This window comes from Hyla sarda, chromosome 9, assembly GCF_029499605.1.
Source record: "Hyla sarda isolate aHylSar1 chromosome 9, aHylSar1.hap1, whole genome shotgun sequence".
Lineage (NCBI taxonomy): Eukaryota > Metazoa > Chordata > Amphibia > Anura > Hylidae > Hyla > Hyla sarda.
Genome location: NC_079197.1, coordinates 169,558,795 through 169,585,355, shown reverse-complemented (window position 1 = coordinate 169,585,355; position 26,561 = coordinate 169,558,795). Strand labels below are relative to the sequence as shown.

The 26,561-nt window shown below is 45.0% G+C and overlaps 1 protein-coding gene across 1 annotated transcript in view; it reads left to right on the top strand.

Annotated features, from left to right (window-relative positions):
• Window positions 1-26,046, top strand: part of LOC130290555 (complement C4-like) — a gene marked incomplete in the record, with an annotated part of 80,850 nt that extends 54,804 nt beyond the window's left edge. Inside the window, 9 exon segments of the mRNA XM_056538343.1 lie at window positions 611-776; window positions 3,547-3,637; window positions 5,483-5,557; window positions 6,386-6,488; window positions 14,315-14,404; window positions 15,543-15,629; window positions 16,523-16,606; window positions 23,540-23,669; window positions 25,349-26,046. Coding sequence (XP_056394318.1) covers window positions 611-776; window positions 3,547-3,637; window positions 5,483-5,557; window positions 6,386-6,488; window positions 14,315-14,404; window positions 15,543-15,629; window positions 16,523-16,606; window positions 23,540-23,669; window positions 25,349-25,490 — 968 coding nt within the window.
• Between the last annotated feature and the right edge of the window lie 515 nt (window positions 26,047-26,561).

Sequence of the window (26,561 nt, the reverse complement as noted above, 5' to 3'; positions counted from 1 at the left end):
GAAACATATCTTTGCTATGGGGATTTTCTCCAGCTCTGGACAGTTCCTAAAAGGGTCAGCAGAGAGCACTGTGGTCATGACATCAGAGGAAATGCATTTCTTTTTTGGGATTTCTCTTTAGCATACAGCCCCTAATAAGTACTGGAAGGATTAAGATTTTTTAATAGAAGTGATTTACAAATCTGTTTATCTTTCTGGCACCAGTTGATTTAAAAAAAAAAGTTTCCCACAGGAGTACCCCTTAAAGTGTTTTTTTTTGTACATAAACATAGCATACATGGCAATGACAGTACGCGTTACGGCAAAGCCGTAACGCGTACTGTCATTGCCATGTATGCTATGTTTACGTACAAATAAACACTTTGAGATTGGGCATGAACTTTGAGTGCCGGGACCCTTCTTTGATAACTCGGATTCTACACCGGTCCATGAACACCGATATCGTTCAGTGCCGACCCTTTACCCGCTTTTGTCATGGGCTCTGTACAGTATTGCAATACGAATAGAACTGAGCTGCAGTACCACTCACAGCCACTTAGTAAGAGTGGCACTGTTTGGGTAATAAAGCAGCCATGTTTTACTTTTGCTCCCATACTCCGTTTCTTTACAGACGATGAAGAAAATGATTACGGAGATGACTATGATTATGATGGAGAGGCCATGTCCGACAAGCCCAGGAGGAACATTGAATGGCATGACTTGAGGAGCAGAGCTCGTAGAGAGGTCTCCTCGCCCAAAGCAAAAGACGAGAAAGTCCTGTATGAAGTGTGTATTGGGTAAGAGAGGCCTGGTATCCTACCGTCATATACATATACCGTCACTTATAGGGCGCTGTCCCATGATTCCCAGCTGCAATATGGCACCTTTAGTAGTCTATGGGCCCATACCATATCTGTATATGCCTCTATATTGGAGAATACCTCTATAATACAGGACTGTAGGGGCTAAGCAGAAAGGAAAGAGAAGATCAGGGGACCGGATGAAGCCAAACAGGAGCGGCAGGGGACCAGTACTAGGTAAAAACTCCCTTTTTATGGGCCCAGGCACCTTGCTCATTTTAAAGGGGTATTCCAGGAAAAAACTTGATATATATATCAACTGGCTCTAGAAAGTTAAACAGATTTGTAAATTACTTCTATTAAAAAAATCTTAATCCTTTCAATAATTATCAGCTGCTGAAGTTGAGTTGTTTTCTGTCTGACAACAGTGCTCTCTGCTGACATCTCTGCTGGTCTCGGGAACTGCTCAGAGTAGAAGAGGTTTGCTATGGGGATTTGCTTCTAAACTGGGCGGTTCCCAAGACACGTGTCATCAGAGAGGACTAAGACAGAAAAGAACAACTCAACTTCAGCAGCTGATAAGTACTGAAAGGATTAAGATTTCCGGCAATCTCCGGCTCTGCCATAGCACTGTATTGAGGGGGCGTGTCAGCCGCCACTTAGTGCGGTGGTCGACACCCGCTATCTGACCAGCGAGCCGGGCCCCCGTACAGAAGATCTGGTGGAAAACTTTTTTTTTTTTTTTTAATCAACTGGTACCAGAAAGCTAAACAGATTTGTAAATTACTTCTATTAAAAAATCTTAATCCTTCCAGTACTTATTAGCTGCTGAATACTACATAGGAAATTATTATTTTTTTTTTTGGGAACTCAGAGCTCTCTGCTGACATCACGAGCACAGTGCTCTCTGCTGACATCTCTGTCCATTTTAGGAACTGTCCAGAGCAGCATATGTTTGCTATTTGGATTTTCTCCTACTCTGGACACTTCTTAAAATGGACAGAGATGTCAGCAGAGAGCACTGTGCTCGTGATGTCAGCAGAGAGCACTGTGTTCCAAAAAGAAAATAATTTCCTATGTAATATTCAGCAGCTAATAAGTACTGGAAGGATTAAGATTTTTTAATAGAAGTAATTTACAAATCTGCTTAACTTTCTGGCACCAGTTGATTAAAATAAAAAAAAAGTTTTCCACCGGAGTACCCCTTTAACCCCTTAAGGACGCAGGACGTAAATGTACGTCCTGGTGAGGTGGTACTTAACGCACCAGGACGTACATTTACGTCCTAAGCATAACCGCGGGCATCGGAGCGATGCCCGTGTCATGCGCGGCTGATCCCGGCTGCTAATCGCAGCCAGGGACCCGCCGGCAATGGCCGACGCCCGCGATCTCGCGGGCGTCCGCCATTAACCCCTCAGGTGCCGGGATCAATACAGATCCCGGCATCTGCGGGAGTTCGCGATTAAAATGAACGATCGGATCGCCCGCAGCGCTGCTGCGGGGATCCGATCATTCATAACGCCGCACGGAGGTCCCCTCACCTTCCTCCGTCCGGCTCCCGGCGTCTCCTGCTCTGGTCTGTGATCGAGCAGACCAGAGCAGGAGATGACCGATAATACTGATCTGTTCTATGTCCTATACATAGAACAGATCAGTATTAGCAATCATGGTATTGCTATGAATAGTCCCCTATGGGGACTATTCAAGTGTAAAAAAAAATGTAAAAAAATGTAAAAGTAAAAGTAAAAAAAAAGTGAAAAATCCCCTCCCCCAATAAAAAAGTAAAACGTCCGTTTTTTCCTATTTTACCCCCAAAAAGCGTAAAAAACATTTTTTATAGACATATTTGGTATCGCCGCGTGCGTAAATGTCCGAACTATTAAAATAAAATGTTAATGATCCCGTACGGTGAACGGCGTGAACGAAAAAAATTTTAAAAAGTCCAAAATTCCTACTTTTTTAATACATTTTATTAAAAAAAAAATTATAAAAAATGTATTAAAAGTTTTTTATATACAAATGTAGTATCAAAAAAAAGTACAGATCATGGCGCAAAAAATGAGCCCCCATACCGCCACTTATACGGAAAAATAAAAAAGTTATAGGTCATCAAAATAAAGGGATTATAAACGTACTAATTTGGTTAAAAAGTTTGTGATTTTTTTTAAGCGCAACAATAATATAAAAGTATATAATAATGGGTATCATTTTAATCGTATTGACCCTCAGAATAAAGAACACACGTCATTTTTACCATAAATTGTACGGCGTGAAAACAAAACCTTCCAAAATTAGCAAAATTGCGTTTTTCGTTTTAATTTCCCCACAAAAATAGTGTTTTTTGGTTGCGCCATACATTTTATGATATAATGAGTGATGTCATTACAAAGGACAACTGGTCACGCAAAAAATAAGCCCTCATACTAGTCTGTGGATGAAAATATAAAAGAGTTATGATTTTTAGAAGGCGAGGAGGAAAAAATGAAAACGTAAAAATTAAATTGTCTGAGTCCTTAAGGCCAAAATGGGCTGAGTCCTTAAGGGGTTAAGCCCTGACCTGTTTGGTCAGCTCCTCGGTCTTCATGCTGCTGCTTTTTGTTCAATAATGTACTCAAAACTCTCAGGCCTTCCCAGAACAGGTGGATTTGTGTTGAGATTAAAGTGCAGACGGGTGGACCCTATTCACTAATTATATTAAGGGCAATTTGTCACACCAGATTTTTGTTAAGGGGTACTCCCCCACGATAACCTTCATAACCTTTTGCAGGAGAAAATCCCAGACGGCTACATCTGGCATGGCGATCGTAGATATTACTATGCTCAGTGGATTTCAACCCAGCACTCAAGATCTGGACAAGGTGACTATATAGTTACATAGTTGTCCTCAGGATAGGCCACCAATGATGATTAAAGGGGTACTCCGGTGGAAAACACTTTAAAAAAAAAAATGGTGCCAGAAAGATGAACCGATTTGTAAATGGCTTCTATTAAAAAAAATCTTAATCCTTCCAGTACTTATCAGCTGCTATTTGCCGCAGAGAAAGTTCTTTTCTTTTTGAATTTCCTTTCTGTCAGACCACAGTGCTCTCTGCTGACACCTCTGTCCATGTCAGGAACTGTCCAGAGCAGGAGAGGTTGCTTTGTTTTGGACAGTTCCTGAGACAGACAGAGGTGTCAGCAGAGAGCACTGTGGTCAGACTGGAAAGAAATTCAAAAAGAAAAGAACTTCCTGTGGAGCATATAGTAGCTGATAAGTACTGGAGGGATTAAGATTTTTAAATAAAAGTAATTTACAAATCTGTTTATCTTCCTGGCACTAGTTGATTTAAAAAAAAATAATAATAATAATGCTTTCCAGTGGAGTACCCCTTTAACACAATAAAGGGGGCATCAGTACTCTAGGAGGTTGGGCCACCAGAGATGAATCATTGATGCCCTTTTCCAGTGGTCTCCAAAGTATGGCCCTCCAGGTGTTGCAAAACTACAACTTTCAGCATGCCCGGACAGCCGTTGGCTGTCCGGGCATGCTGGAAGTTGTAGTTTTGCAACACCTGGAGGGCCACACTTTGGAGACCACTGGCCTTTTCCAATGTTAGGGTATAGTTCTTAAGACTATGATCTGGATTATCAAATTTCAGAATTTTGGAATCATATTAATACATATTCATTATATTATTCAAGCGTTTCAAGCACATTTTGACCATGGAAGTTGTAGTTTTGCAACACCTGGAGGGCCACACTTTGGTGACCACTAGCCTTTTCCAGTGTTGTGGTATAGTTCTTTAAAGGGGTACTCCCGTGGAAAACTTTTTTTTTTTTTTTTTTTATCAACTGGTGCCAGAAAGTTAAACAGATTTGTAAATCACTTCTATAAAAAAAAAAATCTTAATCCTTCCAGTACTTGATTTAAAAAAAAAAAAAAAAAAAAAAGTTTCCACAGGAGTACCCCTTTAAGGGGTTTTCTAGGATTTTTTTTTATTTGACTATGCTACAGGGGCTGTAAAGTTAGTGTAGGTCATAATATAGTGTCTGTACCTGTGTGTGACGGTTTTCTCACAATTCTTCTGTGATTTTCCCTCCAATATTTATTTTTACCAGCATACAAAATGACTGTTGTCTCAGATTTTTCCCAGCTTGCAATTTGGCCGAGACCTGACATCACTAGTCAGCTGATGACAGGGAGCCTGTCTGCTTCAATGGGTGGAGGGATCGCTTGGTGGGAGTGAGATCAATCTGCAACTAATGCAACAGCTGTAGGCACCCTGATTGAAAACCACAGGTCTTTTGAATGGATGCAGCTCATTTATGTTTCAATGGGTGGGGTGGCTGATGGGTGGGAGGGAAGAGAATAGAATTATGGGATTGGTAGGCAAAAGAAGAAAACTCAAACAGGAAATACCAGTTCACAAACAGCTAGCCACAGTGTTATGGTAATCTCATGACATAGCCATTTTGCCCCAGATCCTTCCTAAGCATGTCCATTACTGTCTGCCAGGTACGTACTAAAATCACCTTATGGTGGAGAACCCCTTTAAGACTATGATTCTGGATTATCAAATTTCGGAATTTTGGAATCATATTAATATATATTTAATTATATTATTCACGCGTTTCAAGCTCATGATGACCATGTTAGTAGATGACCTTGTCTCTCTGACTAAAGGGTTTATGGGTATTTTTCATTCTTGTTCTGTTCCTTACAGCTAAAGGGCGATCTTGAGGATTACATCAGTCACTATGAGATCCAAGGCGGAAGACTCATCATGTACTTCGATAAGGTCTGAAGAGCAGAAGGACACACAAAACTTCTCTATAGACATCTATGTCCATCGTTCTAGAACAGTGGTCTTCAACCTGTGGACCTCCAGATGTTGCAAAACTACAACTCCCAGCATGCCCGGACAGCCGTTGGCTGTCCGGGCATGCTGGGAGTTGTAGTTTTGCAACATCTGGAGGTCCGCAGGTTAAAGACCACTGTTCTAGAAGAACCTGTTCCAGTAATCTTAAAGGGGTACTCTCGTGGAAAACTTTTTTTTTTTTTTTTTAAATCAACTGGTGCCAGAACGTTAAACAGATTTGTAAATCACTTCTATTAAAAAATCTTAATCCTTCCAGTACTTTTTAGGGGCTGTATACTAAAGAGAAATCCAAAAAAAAGAAATGCATTTCCTCTGATGTCATGACCACAGTGCCCTCTGCTGTCCATTTTAGGAACTGTCCAGAGCAGCATATGTTTGCTATAAGGATTTTCTCCTGCTCTGGACAGTTCCTGAAATGGACAGCAGAGGTCAGCAGAGAGCACTGTGGTCCTGACATCAGAGGAAATGTATTTCTTTTTTGGATTTCTCTTTAGTATACAGCCCCTAAAAAGTACTGGAGAGATTAAGATTTTTTAATAGAAGTGATTTACAAATCTGTTTAAAACTTTCTGGCACCAGTTGATTTAAAAAATAAAAAAGGTTTCCACGGGAGTACCCCTTTAATTACTAGAACAGTCTTGGTCATGGTTTCATCCATCTGCCTCTGTCCAATAATTCCCACCATGTTCTTCATTTCTATCTCCGGTCAGTTATTTCCTTTTCTTTAGTGTCTTCTTCTTTTTGTAGGTCTCCCAAAACAAAGAGTGTGTGAGCTTCGAGGCTGTCCAAACAGTGAAGATCTCTCCCCTACAGCCGGCATCAGCCATCTTGTATGATTTCTATGAGCCAGGTAACTTAAAATAGCAATAGAAGAAGGTATCCAGCACGGAGAACAGATAAAATTCTTTGCTTTATTGAGGCATCTGCATAACGTACATACACTGGAGCGTAGTCGCCTACGCATTTCGGGCTCTTGGGCCCTTAATCATGATGCCATGATTAAGGGCCCCAGAGCCCGAAACGCGTAGGCGACTACGCTCTAGTGTATGTACGTTATGCAGATGCCTCAATAAAGCAAAGAATTTTATCTGTTCTCCGGTGCTGGATACCTTCTTCTGTTGCTATTTCCAGTGTGGAGGGGAACGCCACCCCCCACCCCCCTCCCCCAGTCCTAGCACGGCAGCAGATACAGAGATTGGAGCGGAGCTATCATGCATTAGTGACCAGGTAACTTAAAGGGGTACTCCGCCCCTAGACATCTTATCCCCTATCCAAAGAATAGGGGATAAGATGACAGATTGCGTGGGTTCTGCCGCTGGGGACCCCCGGGATCTCCGCTGCAGCACCTCGCTATCATTACTGCACAGAGCAAACTCGCGATACAGGGGCGATACAGGGGCCGGAGCATCGTTACGTCATGGCTCCACCCCCTCATGACGTCACGGCCCGCCCCTCAATACAAGTCTATGGGAGGGGGCGTGGCGATCTTCACGCCCCCTCCCATAGACTTGCATTAAGGGGACGGGCCGTGATGTCACGAGGGGGCGGAGCCGTAACCTAATGATGCTCCGGCCGCTGTATCGCCCGTCATTACGCACAGAGCGAGTTTGCTCTGTGCAGTAATGACAGCGGTGTTGTCACGATTCGGCTTACAGGTTGTGGATCCACTGTGTCAGCGAGGGATTGGCGTGGACCGTGCTGGTGGACCGGTTCTAAGAGGCTACTGGTGTTCACCAGAGCCCGCCGCAAAGCGGGATGGTCTTGCTGCGGCAGTAGCAACCAGGTCGTATCCACTAGCAACGGCTCAACCTCGCTGACTGCTGAGAAGGCGTGGGACAGAAGGACTAGGCAGAGGCAAGGTCAGACGTAGCAGAAGGTCGGGGCAGGCGGCAAGGTTCGTAGTCAAGATGGATAGCAGGAGTTCAGGTAACACAGGCTTTGGACAACACTAAACGCTTTCACTGGCACAAGGCAACAAGATCCTGCCAGGAAGTGCAGGGGAAGTGATGTGATATAGCCAGGGAGCAGGTGGAAGCCAATTAAGCTAATTGGACCAGGCACCAATCATTGGTGCACTGGCCCTTTAAGTCTCAGAGAGCTGGCGCGCGTGCGCCCTAGAGAGCGGAGCTGCGCGCGCCCTAGAGAGCGGAGCTGCGCGCGCCCTAGAGAGCGGAGCTGCGCGCGCCAGCACATGACAGCAGGGGACCGGGACGGGTAAGTGACTTGGGATGCAATTCGCGAGCGGGCGCGTCCCACTGTGCGAATCGCAGCCCCGACGGCCATGTCAGTGCAGCGCTCCCAGTCAGCGGGACTGACCGGGGCGCTGCAGGGAGAGAGACGCCGTGAGCGCTCCGGGGAGGAGCGGGGACCCGGAGCGCTCGGCGTAACAGTACCCCCCCCCTTAGGTCTCCCCCTTTCTTTGTCCGGTAACTGCTTCCCATGGGATGAGGACACCGGGAGTGATTGAAGGGTTTCCTCAAAGGCAGGCAGTACAGCAGGAGTGGGAATGGGGAGGGAGGGCAGAGGGTGAAGCTTGGCACGGGGCAGGGTGACACCAGGACGGGGGCCATGAGGAGGCACTGAGGCTTGCCTGACGGGACTGGGAGGGGGGGAGAGGCATTTCTTGTGGCAAGCAGAGTCCCAGTTCTTGATCTCCCCGGTGGTCCAGTCAAGGGTGGGAGAATGAAGCTGGAGCCATGGCAGACCGAGGAGGACCTCAGAGGTGCAGTTGGGAAGGACGAAAAATTCAATCCTTTCGTGGTGGGGTCCAATGCACATTAAGAGGGGTTTTGTGCGGTAACGCACGGTGCAATCCAATCTAACTCCGTTGACCGCGGAAATGTAGAGCGGCTTGACGAGACGGGTCACCGGGATGCAGAATTTATTCACCAAAGAATCCAAAATGAAATTCCCAGAGGCACCAGAGTCCAAGCAGGCCACGGCTGAGAGGGAGGAGTTGGCTGAAGGAGAAATCCGCACGGGCCGCACGGGCACCGTGAGACGTGGAGAAGCAGACTTTGAACCAAGAGACGCCACACCCACGTGAGCTGGGTGCGTGCGTGCGTTTCCCAGACGTGGAGGACGAATAGGGCAATCCACAAAGAAATGCTCGGTACTGGCACAGTACAGACAAAGATTTTCTTCCCTACGGCGATTCCTCTCTTCCTGGGTCAGGCGAGACCGATCCACTTGCATGGCCTCCTTGGCGGGAGGCCCAGGCGTAGATTGCAAAGGATGCTGTGGGATAGGTGCCCAGAGATCTAAGTCTTTTTCCTGGCGGAGCTCCTGATGTCTCTCAGAAAAACGCATGTCAATGCGGGTGGCCAAATGGATAAGTTCTTGCAGGTTGGCAGGAATCTCTCGTGCGGCCAGCACATCCTTGATGCTACTGGATAGGCCTTTTTTAAAGGTCGCGCAGAGAGCCTCGTTATTCCATGATAATTCGGAAGCAAGAGTACGAAATTGGATGGCGTACTCGCCCACTGAAGAATTACCCTGGACCAGGTTCAGCAGGGCAGTCTCGGCAGAAGAAGCTCGGGCTGGTTCCTCGAAGACACTACGGACTTCAGCGAAGAAGGACTGGACTGTGGCTGGATCATTGCGGTCCCAGAGCGGTGTAGCCCAAGACAAGGCCTTTCCTGAAAGAAGGCTCACTACGAACGCCACCTTAGACCGTTCTGTAGGAAACAAGTCCAACAACATCTCCATATGCAGGGAACATTGAGACAGAAATCCACGGCAGAGTCTGGAGTCCCCATCAAATTTGTCCGGCAGGGACAAGCGGAGGCTAGGAGCGGCCACTCGCTGCGGAGGAGGTGCAGGAGCTGGCGGAGGAGATGGTTGCTGCTGTAGCAGAGGCAGAAGTTGCTGTAACGTGGCGGTCAACTGCAACAGCTGCTGTCCTTGTTGGGCAATTTGCTGCGATTGCTGAGCGACCACCGTGGTAAGGTCAGCGAGACTTGGCAGCGCCACCTCAGCGGGATCCATGGCCGGATCTACTGTCACGATTCGGCTTACAGGTTGTGGATCCACTGTGTCAGCGAGGGATTGGCGTGGACCGTGCTGGTGGACCGGTTCTAAGTGGCTACTGGTGTTCACCAGAGCCCGCCGCAAAGCGGGATGGTCTTGCTGCGGCAGTAGCAACCAGGTCGTATCCACTAGCAACGGCTCAACCTCGCTGACTGCTGAGAAGGCGTGGGACAGAAGGACTAGGCAGAGGCAAGGTCAGACGTAGCAGAAGGTCGGGGCAGGCGGCAAGGTTCGTAGTCAAGATGGATAGCAGGAGTTCAGGTAACACAGGCTTTGGACAACACTAACCGCTTTCACTGGCACAAGGCAACAAGATCCGGCGAGGGAGTGCAGGGGAAGTGATGTGATATAGCCAGGGAGCAGGTGGAAGCCAATTAAGCTAATTGGACCAGGCACCAATCATTGGTGCACTGGCGCTTTAAGTCTCAGAGAGCTGGCGCGCGCGCGCCCTAGAGAGCGGAGCCGCGCGCGCCAGCACATGACAGCAGGGGACCGGGACGGGTAAGTGACTTGGGATGCGATTCGCGAGCGGGCGCGTCCCGCTGTGCGAATCGCAGCCCCGACGGCCATGTCAGTGCAGCGCTCCCGCTCCAGGGAGAGAGACGCCGTGAGCGCTCCGGGGAGGAGCGGGGACCCGGAGCGTAACAGGTGTGCTGCAGCGGAGATCCCGGGGGTCCCCAGCAGCAGGACCCCTGCGATCTGACATCCTTTGGATAGGGTATAAGATGCTAGGGGCGGAGTACCCCTTTAAGCTTGCTATACCCATAGACTTTATTGAAGGGGTACTTCGTTGGAAAATGTATTATTATTTTTTTTTTTACTTGTGCCAGAAGGTTAAACAGATTTGTAATTGACTTCTATTTAAAAATCTTAATCCTTCCAGTTCTTATCAGCTGCTGTATGCTCCACAGGAAGTTCTTTTCATTTTGAATTTCTCTTCTGTCTGACCACAGTGCTCTCTGTTGACACCTCTGTCCATGTCAGCAACTGTCCAGAGCAGGAGAGGTTTCCTATGGGGATTTGCTTCTACTCTGGACAGTTTCTGACATGAACACAGGTGTCAGCAGAGAGCACTGTGGTCAGACAGAGAAGAAATTGAAAAAGAAAAGAACTTCTTGTGGAGTATACAGCAGCTGATAAGTACTGGAAGGATTAAGATTTTTAAATAGAAGTCTTTTACAAATGTGTTTAACTTTTTGGCACCACTTAATAAAAAATTAAAAAAATTGTTTTCCACCGGAGTACATCTTTAAAGGGTATGTTCACTTTTTTTGTGCATCAGTTTACAGTTTATTGACTGAACAAAGGGAGCTCTACTATTTAACTTAGTGTTCTGTGATAACTTGAATACTCCATGACAGATTTGTGTCAAATTTAACACAATAACATTTTAGGGGTGGGTACACAACCATATTAAATTTGTCCGAAATCGGTCAAACAGAAGGGGGTGACTTCATATGTTCTCATTATAAGCTTATGTTCTGCTATGTGGGATCGATCTACTATTGTAAGTCATGGCTGTGCATTGGTTTGGTCCACATTTACACAAGAGACAACTGGGACAGTTTATTGAACAAATCCATTATTGTAGGTAGTGACTGTGCATTGGTTTGGTTCATTGGGCCAGTTCATTATTGTAGGTAGTGACTGTGCATTGGTTTGGTTCATTGGACCATTCCATTATTGTAGGTAGTGACTGTGCATTGGTTTGGTTCATTGGGCCAGTCCATTATTGTAGGTAGTGACTGTGCATTGGTTTGGTTCATTGGGCCAGTCCATTATTGTAGGTAGTGACTGTGCATTGGTTTGGTTCATTGGGCCAGTCCATTATTGTAGGTAGTGACTGTGCATTGGTTTGGTTCATTGGGCCAGTCCATTATTGTAGGTAGTGACTGTGCATTGGTTTGGTCCACAGTTAGCTAAGAGACAGCTGGGACAGTTCATTGGATCAGTCCATTATTGTAGGTAGTGACTGTGAATTGGTTTGGTTCATTGGACTAGTCCATTATTGTAGGTAGTGACTGCGCATTGGTTTGGTTCATTGGGCCAGTCCATTATTGTAGGTAGTGACTGTGCATTGGTTTGGTTCATTGGATCAGTCCATTATTGTAGGTAGTGACTGTGAATTGGTTTGGTTCATTGGACTAGTCCATTATTGTAGGTAGTGACTGCGCATTGGTTTGGTTCATTGGGCCAGTCCATTATTGTAGGTAGTGACTGTGCATTGGTTTGGTTCATTGGGCCAGTCCATTATTGTAGGTAGTGACTGTGCATTGGTTTGGTTCATTGGACCAGTCCATTATTGTAGGTAGTGACTGTGAATTGGTTTGGTCCACAGTTAGCTAAGAGACAGCTGGGACAGTTCATTGGACCAGTCCATTATTGAAGGTAGTGACTGTGAATTGGTTTGGTTTATTGGGCCAGTCCATTATTGTAGGTAGTTACTGTGCATTGGTTTGGTCCACAGTTAGCTAAGAGACAGCTGGGACAGTTCATTGGATCAGTCCATTATTGTAGGTAGTGACTGTGAATTGGTTTGGATTATTGGACTAGTCCATTATTGTAGGGAGTTACTGTGCATTGGTTTTGTCCACATTTAGCTAAGAGGTAGCTGGGACAGTTCTATGGATCAGTCCATTATTGTAGGTAGTTACTGTGCATTGGTTTGGTCCACATTTAGCTAAGAGGCAGCTGGGGCAGTTCTTTGGATCAGTCCATTATTGTAGGTAGTGTTTATTGTTTACTGTGCAGGATCGGGTGCGCATGCCACACTTGACTGGAGGGACGTTAGACCCGCCCCCTTCCCCTTTCACCTTGACCAAACCATCACCCTTTCCACCACCCACCATTCTTCCCACAGAAAACCTGACACATGTTGTGGTGAAAATGGGCCGGTCAGGTTTAATATTAATATTAAATATTAATATTTAAATTAAATATTAATTTAATATTAACAATGTTTTCATATATGTAACAGTTTACATCAAGCAAACATTTTCCTTATCAACCTAGGCACTAACTATTTACCCCTGGCCGCATTCACCTGACCCAGGGGCTCCCACAAGCTTTAGTGCCTGCTGCCATCAACTCCTGGGGCCCCGACACACCACCAGGAGGCCCATTCAGCTGTGTCCCCAACAGCTGTCAACACCATTCCTCTAAACTAACACTGGAATTGTCCGAAATTAATCTCGACAAAGACCCCTTTTACCTGCAAACCCAACATGGCAGCATTAACTCCGGAACAACTAGGGCGGGTGGACCTCTTCTTCTTGTTTCCTCACGCCGGAGTGAGCTCTCCTCACCTCCGGCACTGACTAGTACCATAGGCTCCTCCTCCCTTAACTCCTCTTGACCTCTATACCCCTATGTCCCCACGAACACCTTCCTCCCATCCTTAAAGGGCTAGCACACCTCCAAATTACCTTCACCTCATTAACCCCCAAAATTGAGTGAACGGGTCTATAACGCTCCCGTCAAGCCGCCACTGCACTACCGGGTGCCCCTCCGCTCTGTTTTGCTCCCATCCCAGACAATAAATTTACAAAGCATGCTTTAGGTAGACAAACAGGAAATGCTATGATTTTTGGCTTCTAAAGGCTGCAGAATTGAGAATACAGCTCTGGAGTATAACTGTAACTTAGAAGTACCGTATTTTTCGCCCTATAGGACGCACCGGCATATAAGACGCACCCAATTTTAAAGGTGCAAAATCTAGAAAAAAAAAGATTCTGAACCCAACAGTGATCTTCAACCTGCGGACCTCCAGATGTTGCAAAACTACAACTCCCAGCATGCCCGGACAGCCAACGGCTGTCCGGGCATGCTGGGAGTTGTAGTTTTGCAACATCTGGAGGTCCGCAGGTTGAAGACCACTGGTATAGGAGGTAATACTCACATGTCCGCGCCGCTCTGGACCCGTCACCGCTCGTCACCGCTGCCCTGGATGTCGCTCCATCGCTATTGCCGCATTCCCGCGGCGTCCCCAACGCTCCGGACGTCTTCTTCCCCGGGATCCACGCTCTCCGTCGCCGTCATCACGTCGCTACGCGCGCCGCTCCTATTGGATAACGGGACGGCGTGCGTGACGACGTGATGACGTCGAAGGAGAGCGCCGGCCATGCAGGGGATCCCGGCACGGAGCAGACACCGAGGAGGCAGGTAAGGTCCCTCCCGGTGTCATGTAAGCTGTTCGGGACGCCGCGATTTCACCCCGAACAGCCCGACTGAGCAGCCGGGTTAGTGTCACTTTCGCTTAAGACGCGGCGGTCAGCTTTGATCGCCGCGTCTGAAGGGTTAATACAGGGCATCACCGCGATCGGTGATGTCCTGTATTAGCCGCGGGTCCCGGCCGTTGATGGCCGCCGGGACCGACCCAATAGGGGTGTATTTGCCGTATAAGACGCACCAACTTCCCCCCCCCCCCCAGTTTTGGGGAAGAAAAAGTGCTTCTTATACGGCGAAAAATACGGTAATACAAAATGTAATGTATTTATGAAGTGACTGAGCTTTTTATATCTATATGGAAGTTCTAAAGCAGGGCAGTGACTTTAACCATCAGGTTATGACCGCCATGTTGTTGTCTACCTCTATGTGTCCACCAGGCTGTTATAAAGGATAACTGTACACGACCTTTTCTTCTTGCAGAGAATCAATGCAGAGTGTTCTACGGGGGCCCAGATAAATCCAGCTTGGTAAGCACGTTGTGCTCCGGGGACGTGTGCCAGTGTGCGGAAGGTAGGTGCGCGGCTGAGGTGCAGAACTTGACATTACAAGTCGTGAGCTTTGTATAAGGCAGTGTTTTCCACCAGAGTGCCTCCAGGTATTGCAAAACTACAACTCCAAGCATTCCCGGACAGCCAGAGGCTGTCCGGGCATGCTTGGAGTTGTAGTTTTGCAACAACTGGAGGCACTCTGGTCTGTACAGTTCACCATGGTGTGTGCTTTTTGGCAGCTGCAATGATTGGGAGTCCATTTCCAGAGAAATTGACTATTTCCTTAAAGGGGTATTCCAGGGAAAAAAAAAAAAACATTTTTATATCAACTGGCTCCAGAAAGTTAACCAGATTTATAAATGACTTCTTTAAAAAAAAATCTTAATCCTTTCAATAATTATCAGCTGCTGAAGTTGAGTTGTTGTTTTCTGTCTGTGCTCTCTGCTGACATCTCTGCTTGTCTCGGGAACTGCACAGAGTAGAAGAGGTTTGCTATGGGGATTTGCTTATAAACTGGGAGGTTCCCGAGACACGTGTCATCAGAGAGCACTTAGACAGAAAAGAACAACTCAACTTCAGCAGCTCATAAGTACTGAAAGGATTTTAAAAAAAAATCATAGAAGTCATTTACAAATCTGTTTAACTTTCTGGAGCCAGTTGATATATAAAAAAAAAATTTTTTTCCTGGATAACCTTTAAATAAATATATATAGTATAAAATAGTGCCTCCTAGTGACACCAGGGAGTTGCAGGGGAGCTGCAAACAGAGTCTTGTGTGTATAGTGTTACTATACTGCCTTACCTAGGTCTGCAGTAGTACAAGAGAGCTGACATCAATTTGCCTGCTCTGTAATGATAGTGAGATGACTCTGCTCACTCTGTCCTATTCTGCACAGTAAAGCTGACAAGGGACAGCTGCATAAGGTCAACCTATTGTGTCTGCTCTAGTGACAAGGGTAAAAACGGCAAAGGGTTTTTAAGTAGAAAAATCAAAAAGCATGTCCCTTTATGATGATACACCAACCGAAGGTTGACGGAAATCTGTTGTACCCACAAAAGAGCACTCTAAGGTTTAAATGATCCCTAAATATGGATATTCTGTCAATAATCAGATAATACCCGGAATAGAATTGTGAAAAATATTTCTTATCACTACACAGGTTTATGCCCCACGAGGCGGCGCTCTCTGGAACTGAAAGGAACTGTTCGACGAGACTTTGCCTGTTACAACCCAAGAGTGGCATTCGGTGAGATGAGTGACTGGGGACGGAGGGTGGAACGTGAAGGAAATCATGGGAAGAGTCTGGAGCTATTACAATAGATTATGGAATTGCACCTAAAATACTACTATAGATTATGGAATTGCACCTAAGATACTACTATACATTATGGAATTGCACCGTAAACTATTACAATAGATTATGGAATTGCACCTAAGATACTACTATAGATTATGGAAGTGCACCGTAAACTATTACAATAGATTATGGAATTGCACTCTAAACTATTACAATAGATTATGGAATTGCACCTAAAATACTACTATAGATTATGGAATTGCACTGTAAACTATTTCAATATATTACGGAATTGCACTGTAAACTATTACAATAGATTATGGAATTGCATTCTAAACTACTACTATAGATTATGGAATTGCACTGTAAACTATTTCAATAGATTATGGAATTGCACTGTAAACTATTACTATAAATTATGGAATTGCACTGTAAACTATTACTATAAATGATGGAATTGCACTGTAAACTATTACTATAAATTATGGAATTGCACTGTAAACTGTTACAATAGATTATGGAATTGCACTGTAAACTGTTACAATATATTATGGAATTGCACCGTAAACTATTACTATAGATTATGGAATTTCACTGTAAACTGTTACAATAGATTATGGAATTGCAGCGTAAACTACTACTATAGATTATGGAATTGCACCGTAAACTATTACAATAGATTATGGAATTGCACCATAAACTATTACAATAGATTATGGAATTGCACTGTAAACTATTACAATAGATTATGGAATTGCACTGTAAACTATTAGAATAGATTATGGAATTATCACATCAATAAAACACCCACCATTTATTGTCTTCTTCCCTCCAAAATACAGGATACCGCGTGAAATTGGTGAACACCAGTGAGGAGGAGGCGTTTACTGTCTACACTGTTCACATTGAGGAAGTTCTGCAGAAAAGTAGGTCAATGGCAGCAATAAATGGGCTCTGGAACTGGCATAGGAGTGTAATTTGGGCGATATGGGCACACATGATTTAAAGGGGTACTCCACCCCTAGACATCTTATCCCATATTCAAAGGATAGGGGATAAGATGTCTGATCGCAGGGGTCCCGCCGCTGGGGACCCCCGCGATCTCGGCTGCGGCACCCCAGACATCCGGTGCATGGAGCGAATTTCGCTCCCTGCCGGATGACTGGCAGATCGTTGCGGAGGCTTGTGACGTCATGGTCATACCTTGCTCGTAACATCACGGCCACGCCCTCTCAATGCAAGTCTATGGGAGAGGGCGTGGCCATGACGTTACGGGCCTCTGGTGCTACACCTGATGGTGTAAATGGTAGCTTTACGGACAACGGTAGCTGCAGAACATATGTACAGGGGGGAAACAGGTGCAAGGGGCCCTGGGGACACTGAAGGAGGCTGCCTGACAGGACAGCAAGGGTACGAGGTAACCTCTCCCGTACTGGGCCACCACATGTAGTTTTGCAACACCCTGGTTGGGAAACACTGTCCTAGGTGCATTCAGGTGAGATATACACATGTTAGTGACTGAAACAGGACCTCCATTGCGCAATGGAGTCTGTGGAAAATCTCTCTCCAATGCTACAACTTTCTTCCATCCTAACAGCAGGTCTTGGCTAGGAAAATGCAGCTTGTAATCCTCTGTTTCTTTCTAACTTGCTCTGTCTCTTACTCTTAAAGGGGTACTCCACTGGAAAACATTATTTTAATTTTATTTATTTTTTATAAATCAACTGGTGCCGGAAAGTTAAACAGATTTGTAAATTACTTCTATTTAAAAATCTTAATCCTTCCAGTATTTATCAGCTTCTGTATGCTCCACAAGAAGTTCACATCTCTGTCCATGTCAGGAACTGTCCAGAGCAGGAGAGGTTTGCTATGGGGATTTGCTCCTGCTCTGGACAGTTCCTAAAATGGACAGAGGTGTCAGCAGAGAGCACTGTGATCAGACAGAAAGGAAATTCTAAAAGAAAACAACTTCCTGTGGTGCATATAGCAGCTGATAAGTACTGGAAGGATTAAGATTTTTAAATAGCAGTAATATTCAAATCTTTTTAACTTTCTGGCACCAGTTGATTAAAAAAAATGTTTTCAAGTGGAATACCCCTTTAACGCTCTGTCTGAAACCTTTCTAGAACGTTCTGTCCTCTTCTATAACAATCCTCTATGGAGAATGCTGTGTTGAAAAATAGCCACAAGATGGCAGTGTTCCCTAATGTGTTTGTCTCTGTGTAACAGGTTGTTGTGTGACCAACTTAATCCAACACATTACCCTTTAAAGGGGTATTCCAGGAAAAAAACGTTTTTAAATATATCAACTGGATCCAGAAAGGTAAACAGATTTGTAAATTACTTCTATTAAAAAATCTTAATCCTTTCAATAATTATCAGCTGCTGAAGTTGAGTTGTTGTTTTCTGTCTGGCAACAGTGCTCTCTGCTGACATCTCTGCTTGTCTCGGGAACTGCACAGAGTAGAAGAGGTTTGCTGTGGGGATTTGCTTCTAAACTGGGCAGTTGCCGAGACAGGTGTCATCAGAAAGCACTTAGACAGAAAAGAACAACTCAACTTCAGCAGCTCATAAGTACTGAAAGGATTAAGATTTTTTATAGAAGTAATTTACAAATCTGTTTAAGGCTGGGTTCACACTACGTTTTGTACTTACGGTTCCTGTATATGGCTTGGAGGAGGGGGCGGGGCTTAATCGCGGCCATATTCGGGAATCGTATTTAATGCATGTCTATGAGTCGACCGGAGTGAACCACAGCCTCCAGTCGGCTGCGTTTTAGGCCGTATGCGGTTTCCCGACCGCAGGCAAAAACGTGGTCATCATGCCCCCTCCCATAGACTTGCATTGAGGGGGGGCGTGGAGTGACATCACGAGGGGGCGTGGTGTGACATCACGAGGGGGCGTGGCCGTGATGTCACAACCTTACTGCCCGCTCCAAGCATTTGGAACAAAATGTTCTGAATGCTGGGGCAGTGGAGTACCCCTTTAAGGCAGGAGGAATAAGAGGGGAAGGGATTTTAGGGAATAGAAAAAAAAAAGAGCAAATTTCTTCCAGAAACAGCGCCACACCTATACTTGTGTAATATTACAAATTGGCTTCAACTGAAATGAGCTGCAATACCACAAACAACCTGAGGACAGGGGTGGTGCTGTTTTTGAAAGAAATCACCTCAGTTTTTCTAATCCCAGAAAAGTGTGCGCCATGAATGGAGCCTGTATCACAAATGTAACACACTTTACACACAAACATATATATATATATATATATATATATATATATATATATATATATCAGAAATTACACACATACCTCCTCAATAAGAATTAGATTTTCTCTATAAGAAAATCTCTTTTTCTTCTTATCCAAGTCTTCCTGAGTTGTGAGGCACGTCCTCCATCTTCATTACCACAAGGATTCTCCTCAGGCACCATGGTGGCCTCTGTTGTTATGGCTGTGACTGGAGATGAGGTGACATCTTTGTTGCAGGAGACACTAGGGTCATCCTGAGGACAATGAATCCTTTAATAAAGGGGTACTCTGGTGGAAAACTTTTTTTTTTTTTCAACTGGTGCCAAAAAGTTAAACAGATTTGTAAATTACTTCTATTAAAAAATCCTACAGAGGAAATTCTTTTCTTTTTGGAACTCAGAGCTCTCTGCTGACATCCTGACCACAGTGCTCTCTGCTGACATCTCTGTCCATTTTAGGAACTGTCCAGAGCAGCATATGTTTTCTATGGGGATTTTCTCCTACTCTGGACAGTTCTTAATATGGAAAATGTCAGCAGAGAGCACTGTGCTCGCGATGTCAGCAGAGAGCTCTGTGTTCCAAAAAGAAAATAATTTCCTCTGTAGTATTCAGCAGCTAATAAGTACTGGAAGGATTAAGATTTTTTAATAGAAGTAATTTACGAATCTGTTTAACTTTCTGGCACCAGTTGATTAAAAAAAAAAGTTTTCTACCAGAGTACCACTTTAAGGGTTGAAATTACCTCTGGTGTCTTCCTAAAGTCTCCACACAAAGGGACACAAATGAGACGCAATGAGTCACAAGTTAAGATGCACCCAAAATCTGTCTAACATGAGACACAGTAATAAATGTGAAGGAAATTGTACAGTGAGGAGCAAAACAATATGCAGAATACAGCAATCGTCCACAATATTGATAAATTACCCCCATTGCACCCAAATCACTCACATATATTACATGATGCATCCTTAACTCACACCTTTACCTCACATCTTTACCTCCCAACTTTACCTCACATCTTTACCTCACATCCTTACCTCACATCTTTACCTCACATCCTAATCTCACATCTTTACCTCCCAACTTTACCTCACATCCTTACCTCACATCCTTACCTCACATCCTTACCTCACATCCTTACCTCACATCTTTACCTCACATCTTTACCTCACATCCTTACCTCACATCCTAACCTCACATCCTAACCTCACATCCTTACCTCTCATCCTAACCTCACATCTTTACCTCACATCCTTACTTCACATCTTTACCTCACATCCTAACCTCTAATCCTTACCTCACATCTTTACCTCACATCCTAATCTCACATCTTTACCTCCCAACTTTACCTCACATCCTTACCTCACATCCTTACCTCACATCCTTACCTCACATCTTTACCTCACATCTTTACCTCACATCCTTACCTCACATCCTAACCTCACATCCTAACCTCACATCCTTACCTCTCATCCTAACCTCACATCTTTACCTCACATCCTTACTTCACATCTTTACCTCACATCCTAACCTCTAATCCTTACCTCACATCCTTAGCTCACATCCTTACCTCACATCCTAACCTCACATCCTAACCTCACATCCTAACCTCACATCCTAACCTCACATCCTTACCTCACATCCTAACCTCACATCTTTACCTCACATCCTTACTTCACATCTTTACCTCTCATCTTTACCTCTCATCCTTACCTCTCATCCTTACCTCACATCCTTACCTCACATCCTTACCTCCAGGGCTGGCGTTAGGGGGGGGGGCAAACCAGGCAATTGCCTAGGGCCCCCTGCCAGCTGCTCAGTGGGGGGGGGCAACTGTTTTAAAGTGGCAGCCCGGCCACGGCCACTTTAAAACAGTGACCAGCTCCGGTCTCCGTGCCCGCAGGGGGCCCCCGTCACATTCAGGACATCCCTGTGTCCCGAAAATCTTTACAGGACACAAGGATGCCCTGTTTACCTCACAGCGGGCTTTAAAAACGCTGGGGCCGTTGGGAGGAAGCACACACAGGGACGTCACTGACGTCGCATGCGTGCGCCCATAGCAACAGTACAGCGGAGCGGAGCAGTGAGGAGGACACGCAGGTATGGTAAGTGACCTGCGGTCATCTTCAGTGTTCCGACCGCCGCTCCCGGGATCTACTGCTATGGCCCATAGGCCATAGCAGTAGATCGTGACCCCGGAGCGGTGGTTGGAACACTCAAGTGGGGCAGTAAACAGGCATATAGCCTCCAGCCATACACTATATATGGCTGAAGGCTGTATGTCTGTGAGGGAACCATACTGCACCTGATAGGGGGGAACTACTGTATACTGCACCTGATAGGGGGGAACTACTGTATACTGCACCTGATAGGGGGGAACTACTGTATACTGCACCAAATGTGGGGAATTATACTGCACCTAATGTGGGGGAACTGCTGCATACTGCACCTAATGTAGGGGAACTACTGTATACTGCACCTCATGTGGGGAACTACTGTATACTGCACCTAATGTGGGGGACTACTGTATGTATACTGCACCTAATGTGGGGGACTACTGTAAACTGCACCTAATGTGGGGGGACTACTGTGTACTGCACCTAATGTGGGGGGACTACTGTGTACTGCACCTAATGTGGGGGGACTACTGTGTACTGCACCTAATGTGGGGGGACTACTGTGTACTTCACCTAATGTGGGGGGACTACTGTGTACTGCACCTAATGTGGGGGAACTACTGTGTACTGCACCTAATGTGGGGGGAACTACTGTGTACTGCACCTAATGTGGGGGGACTACTGTCTACTGCACCTAATGTGGGGGGACTACTTTGTACTGCACCTAATGTGGGGGGACTACTGTGTACTGCACCTAATGTGGGGGGACTACTGTGTACTGCACCTAATGTGGGGGGACTACTGTGTACTGCACCTAATGTGGGGGACTATACTGCACCTAATGTGGAGGGAACTATACTGCCAACCTAATGTGGAGGGAACTATACTGCACCTAATGTGGAGCGCTATACTGCACCTAATGTGGGGGAGCTATACTGCCAACCTAATGTGGGGAGAACTATACAAAAATATAAAATTGTACTATTCTGATCCCTATAACTCTTATTTTTCTGTATATGGAGATGTATGAGGGTCATTTTTTGCGCTGTGATTTGAAGTTTTTATCGGTACCATTTTTGTTTTGATCGGACTTTTCAATAGCTTTTTAGATATTTTTTTTATAGTATTTGAAGTGACCAAAAATGTTTAAATCTGGTTAGTGCACTACTACGACTTTTGGGGCCCCACTTTTGATTTTGCCTAGGGCCACGCTAAGCCTAAAACCGGCCCTGCTTACCTCACATCCTTACCTCACATCCTTACCTTACATCTTTACCTTACATCTTTACCTTACATCTTTACCTCACATCTTTACCTCACATCTGTACCTCACATCTGTACCTCACATCTGTACCTCACATCTTTACCTCATATCTTTACCACACATCTTTACCACACATCTTTACCTCATATCTTTACCTCACGTCTTTACCTCACATCTTTACCTCACATCTTTACCTCACGTCTTTACCTCACATCTTTACCTCACATCTTTACCTCACAACTTATACTCTGGGATAGAGAAAAGATTGAGGCTACTGTCACACTCAGTGTGTAGACTCCATGTCAAACCTTTATAAAGGATTTCTAGAGACACATTTTTCTGATGAGGATGAACCTAGGTGCACTAGTGTCTCCAGCAACAAAGATGTCACCTCATCTCCAGCCACAGCCATAACAACAGAGGCCACCATGGTGCCTGAGGAGAATCCTTGTGGTAATGAGGAAGATGGAGGACGTGCCTCACCAGATCAGCAAGAGATGGATAAGAAGAAAAGGAGACTTTCATATAGAGAAAACTAATTTATTATTGAGGAGGTGTTTGTGTAATTTCTGATATGTATAAAGTGTGTTTCATCTGTGATACAGGCTCCATTCATGGCTCCCACTTAAAGGGGAAATTTTCTTTTAAAAACAGCACCACCCCAGTCCTCAGGTTGTTTGTGGTATTGCAGCTCATTTCAGTTAGAGTCAGTTTGTAATACCACACAAGTATAGGTGTTGTGCTCTTTTTTTTCCCTTTCCCTCCACACAAGTTTTGAGAAATCCTCACCCTATTCTGTGGGTCAGTGTGTGTGTGTATATATATTTTATTAATTTTATGAATATTTTCTTCATTAACAATTTGTGTCGCCACATTACAATACTCAGAAAGTAATGGAAAAGTGTAATAGTTGATTTCCCCACATAATGCATTACTTTCCAACAAGGAATCCTATGTGGATCTAAACCAACACTGCCTGTAGGGTTATAATGATAAATCTGATGTAAACCTAACCAAGGACAAACCCAATGCAAATTGTAGAGTCTGTGGACTTCAGTCTGATTTTCGGGCACATGTAAGACACAATTTTGGAGCACGGGCAATGCGCCAGAATTGTGTCCCACAACCCTAGAAACAAGTGTGAATGTCATGATAATAAATCCCCATCAATGTGTTTATAACCAGAGGCTCTCTTCTCAGTGACTCTTCTTCTATTTCCACCCTTCAGATTCGGATGAGCACATCGCCAAAGGAGACACCAGATACTTTTATCAACGTTCATCCTGCAAAATGCGACTTGGTAACAAGGAGTATCTGATCATGGGTCAAGATGGACAAACCAAAGATGACAAAGGACGGTGGGTGTTGGCCTCATATTCACTCGTACTCATTGTTTTTCAGTGTTCTTGACAAGACTGTGCGAATTGTAGAGAACAACCCATGTGGCCCCTGTGGGGCGCCTAGAGGAGCCCATTCTAGCTTGGTTGTATATCCATTGTAGTGAGTGGGGAACCTGCACAAGAATATAGAAAATATGGTGGATGTACTGAAACCTCCTGTTGCCGGCAGTAAGCTCTGTGGTGGCCTCAAGCAATAATTTTAAGGGGTATTCCAGAATTTTTTATTTTTTTATTTCAATGTGCTGCTGCTATAAAGTTAGAGTAGTTTATATCATAGTGTGGTGGCCCAGTGCGGGAGGTGTTACCCCTTACCCTTGCTGTTCTGTCAGGCAGCCTTCCTACAGTGTCCCCTGGGCCTCCTTGCATCTGCCCCCCCCCCCCATATAAATATGTTTCTAATGTATTCTACTATATAATGTGTTCAGAAAGCGTTGTCACTTTAAGACTGTTTACCTTGTGACTTGTCATGTGATTGTTACCCAGGAGGTACCAGTGACCAAGTGATCCCAGGGGTGACCTATGGGCTCCCTGCTAGTTTCCCCCATATAAGCCCTGGGTGGAGCTTCTCCCTCTTTCCTTACAAGTCTTTGCTGAGGTCAAGTTGAGTCCTAGTGTGAGTGTCCAGAGTCATTGAAGGCTTCAGGTCAAGTCTGCAGCCACAGTCAATTTCAAGTAATCTACAGTCATAGTCAGTTATCAGTCAAGTCAAGTCAGTCCCTGTCATCTGTCAAGTCAGCGTAGCCTGCATTACATTGTCCAGTCCTACTACTAGTCCCAGCAAGCCCTTAAGGTCTCTGAGTCACTGGTCACCTCCGTGGGCCCTGGCTGAACTGTATAGACTTTACCATCTGTCTACCCTCAGTAAAGCTACCATTATTGCTACCGAGTCATTATTGCCCCCCGTGCCTAGCCCAGGATCCAGCGGTATACCTTTGGGTGGTATCAAGGATAAACCACGCCCTGGCATCACAAATACAAGGGGTTAAGGCCATCTGCTCCTAGGGTAACAACATCTTCCCTCATCACACCCTGTTACCACAATAGTGTTTGTACCTGTGTTTGATGGCTGGTCTCACATGTGTTGTGTTGTGTAGTGTTGTGTTGTCTCAGCTTTTTCCAGGTTGAAATGCGGCTGAGACATTACATCACTAGTCAGGTGTTCAAAGGGAATGTTTCTGTGCTTTAATGGGTGGAGCAACCGCTGGGTGGGAGGGAGATCATTCCCCACAGGACTGCAGGGAATTGTCTCAGGTGTGCTTCAATGGGTGGGGTGGTTGATGTGTGGGAGGGAGAAAAGTGGTCTCACACTTACAAACAAGGGATCTTGGGATTTGTAGTTGAAGGGAGGGAAGTCCAACAGGAAATAGCCATTTCACATAAAGAAAGCAGCAGCATTATAATATATTCACCACAAAGCCATTTAGCTTCAAGATAAGCACAGATCCTTCCTAAGCATGTCCAATAATGTCTGGCACGTAAGTACTAAAGTCACCTTATGGTGGATAACCCCTTTAATTTTTAGTATGGAGCTGCCAGATCTTTCTGTAGCTCACTTCTACTTTATCTTGTCCTGAAGATTGTCTTATCCTTCTAAGTACATGTCTGATTCATCTATTTATCATTTTCTTCTCCTTCAGAATGAGATACTTATTAGAAAGCAACTCATGGGTCGAGGAGCTGGCTGGACCACAAAATTGTAAAGCTACCCGTAACCGGAATGCATGCAATGATATGAACAACTTCATGGGAGATTACCGGATAAATGGCTGTATGGTGTGACCACATGGCTGTATGGTGTGACCACATGGCTGTATGGTGTGACCACATGGCTGTATGGTGTGACCACATGGCTGTATGGTGTGACCACATGGCTGTATGGTGTGACAACATGGCTGTATAGTGTGACCACATGGCTGTATGGTGTGACCACATGGCTGTATGGTGTGACCACATGGCTGTACTGTGAGACCACATGGCTGTATAGTGTGACCACATGGCTGTACGGTGAGACCACATGGCTGTACGGTGAGACCACATGGCTGTACAGTGTGACCACATGGCTGTATGGTGTGACCACATGGCTGTATGGTGTGACCACATGGCTGTATGGTGTGACCACATGGCTGTACGGTGTGACCACATGGCTGTATGGTGTGACCACATGGCTGTATGGTGTGACCACATGGCTGTATGGTGTGACCACATGGTGGTATAGTGCGGCCATATGGTATTATGGTGTAATCAATATATCATCTCAGTAGAGTGTCAGTATTAATGTAGATGTTCTTTTATATTTTACTTTACAATATTTCAATTTATTCAATAAACTATCAAGTCAATATCTTGTGTGGTTCATTAAACTACAAGGATATCCAGCATTCTACACATGTTCTCAAACTCCAAGTGTCAAAATGGAATTTTTCTATAGATACAAGTAAGTAAGATCCACATCCCAGTGGCGTTGCTAGGGTTGGTGTCACCCGGTGCGGTAGAAAATGGTGTCACCCCATACCTACCCCCCCCCCCCCTCCACATAATAAAGTTTTTAGCCTGTTGTGACGGATACCACTAGTGTAGCGCATTGTGAAAAATTCCAGTATAATAATTAAATATACCAATTGCCACAGAATGGAAAAGCACTAAAGAGGTTTTCACCATTTAAAGCTACAACTCCCAGAATTACTTAAATGGGTACTGCACTGGAAATGATTTTCTTTTGAATCAACTGGTGCCAGGAAGTTAAAATGTGAATCCTTCAAGTAAGTAATTTACAAACCTGTTTAACTTTCTGGCACCAGTTGATTCAAAAGAAAATGTTTTGCAGCTGAGTACCCCTTTAAGCAGTGGTGA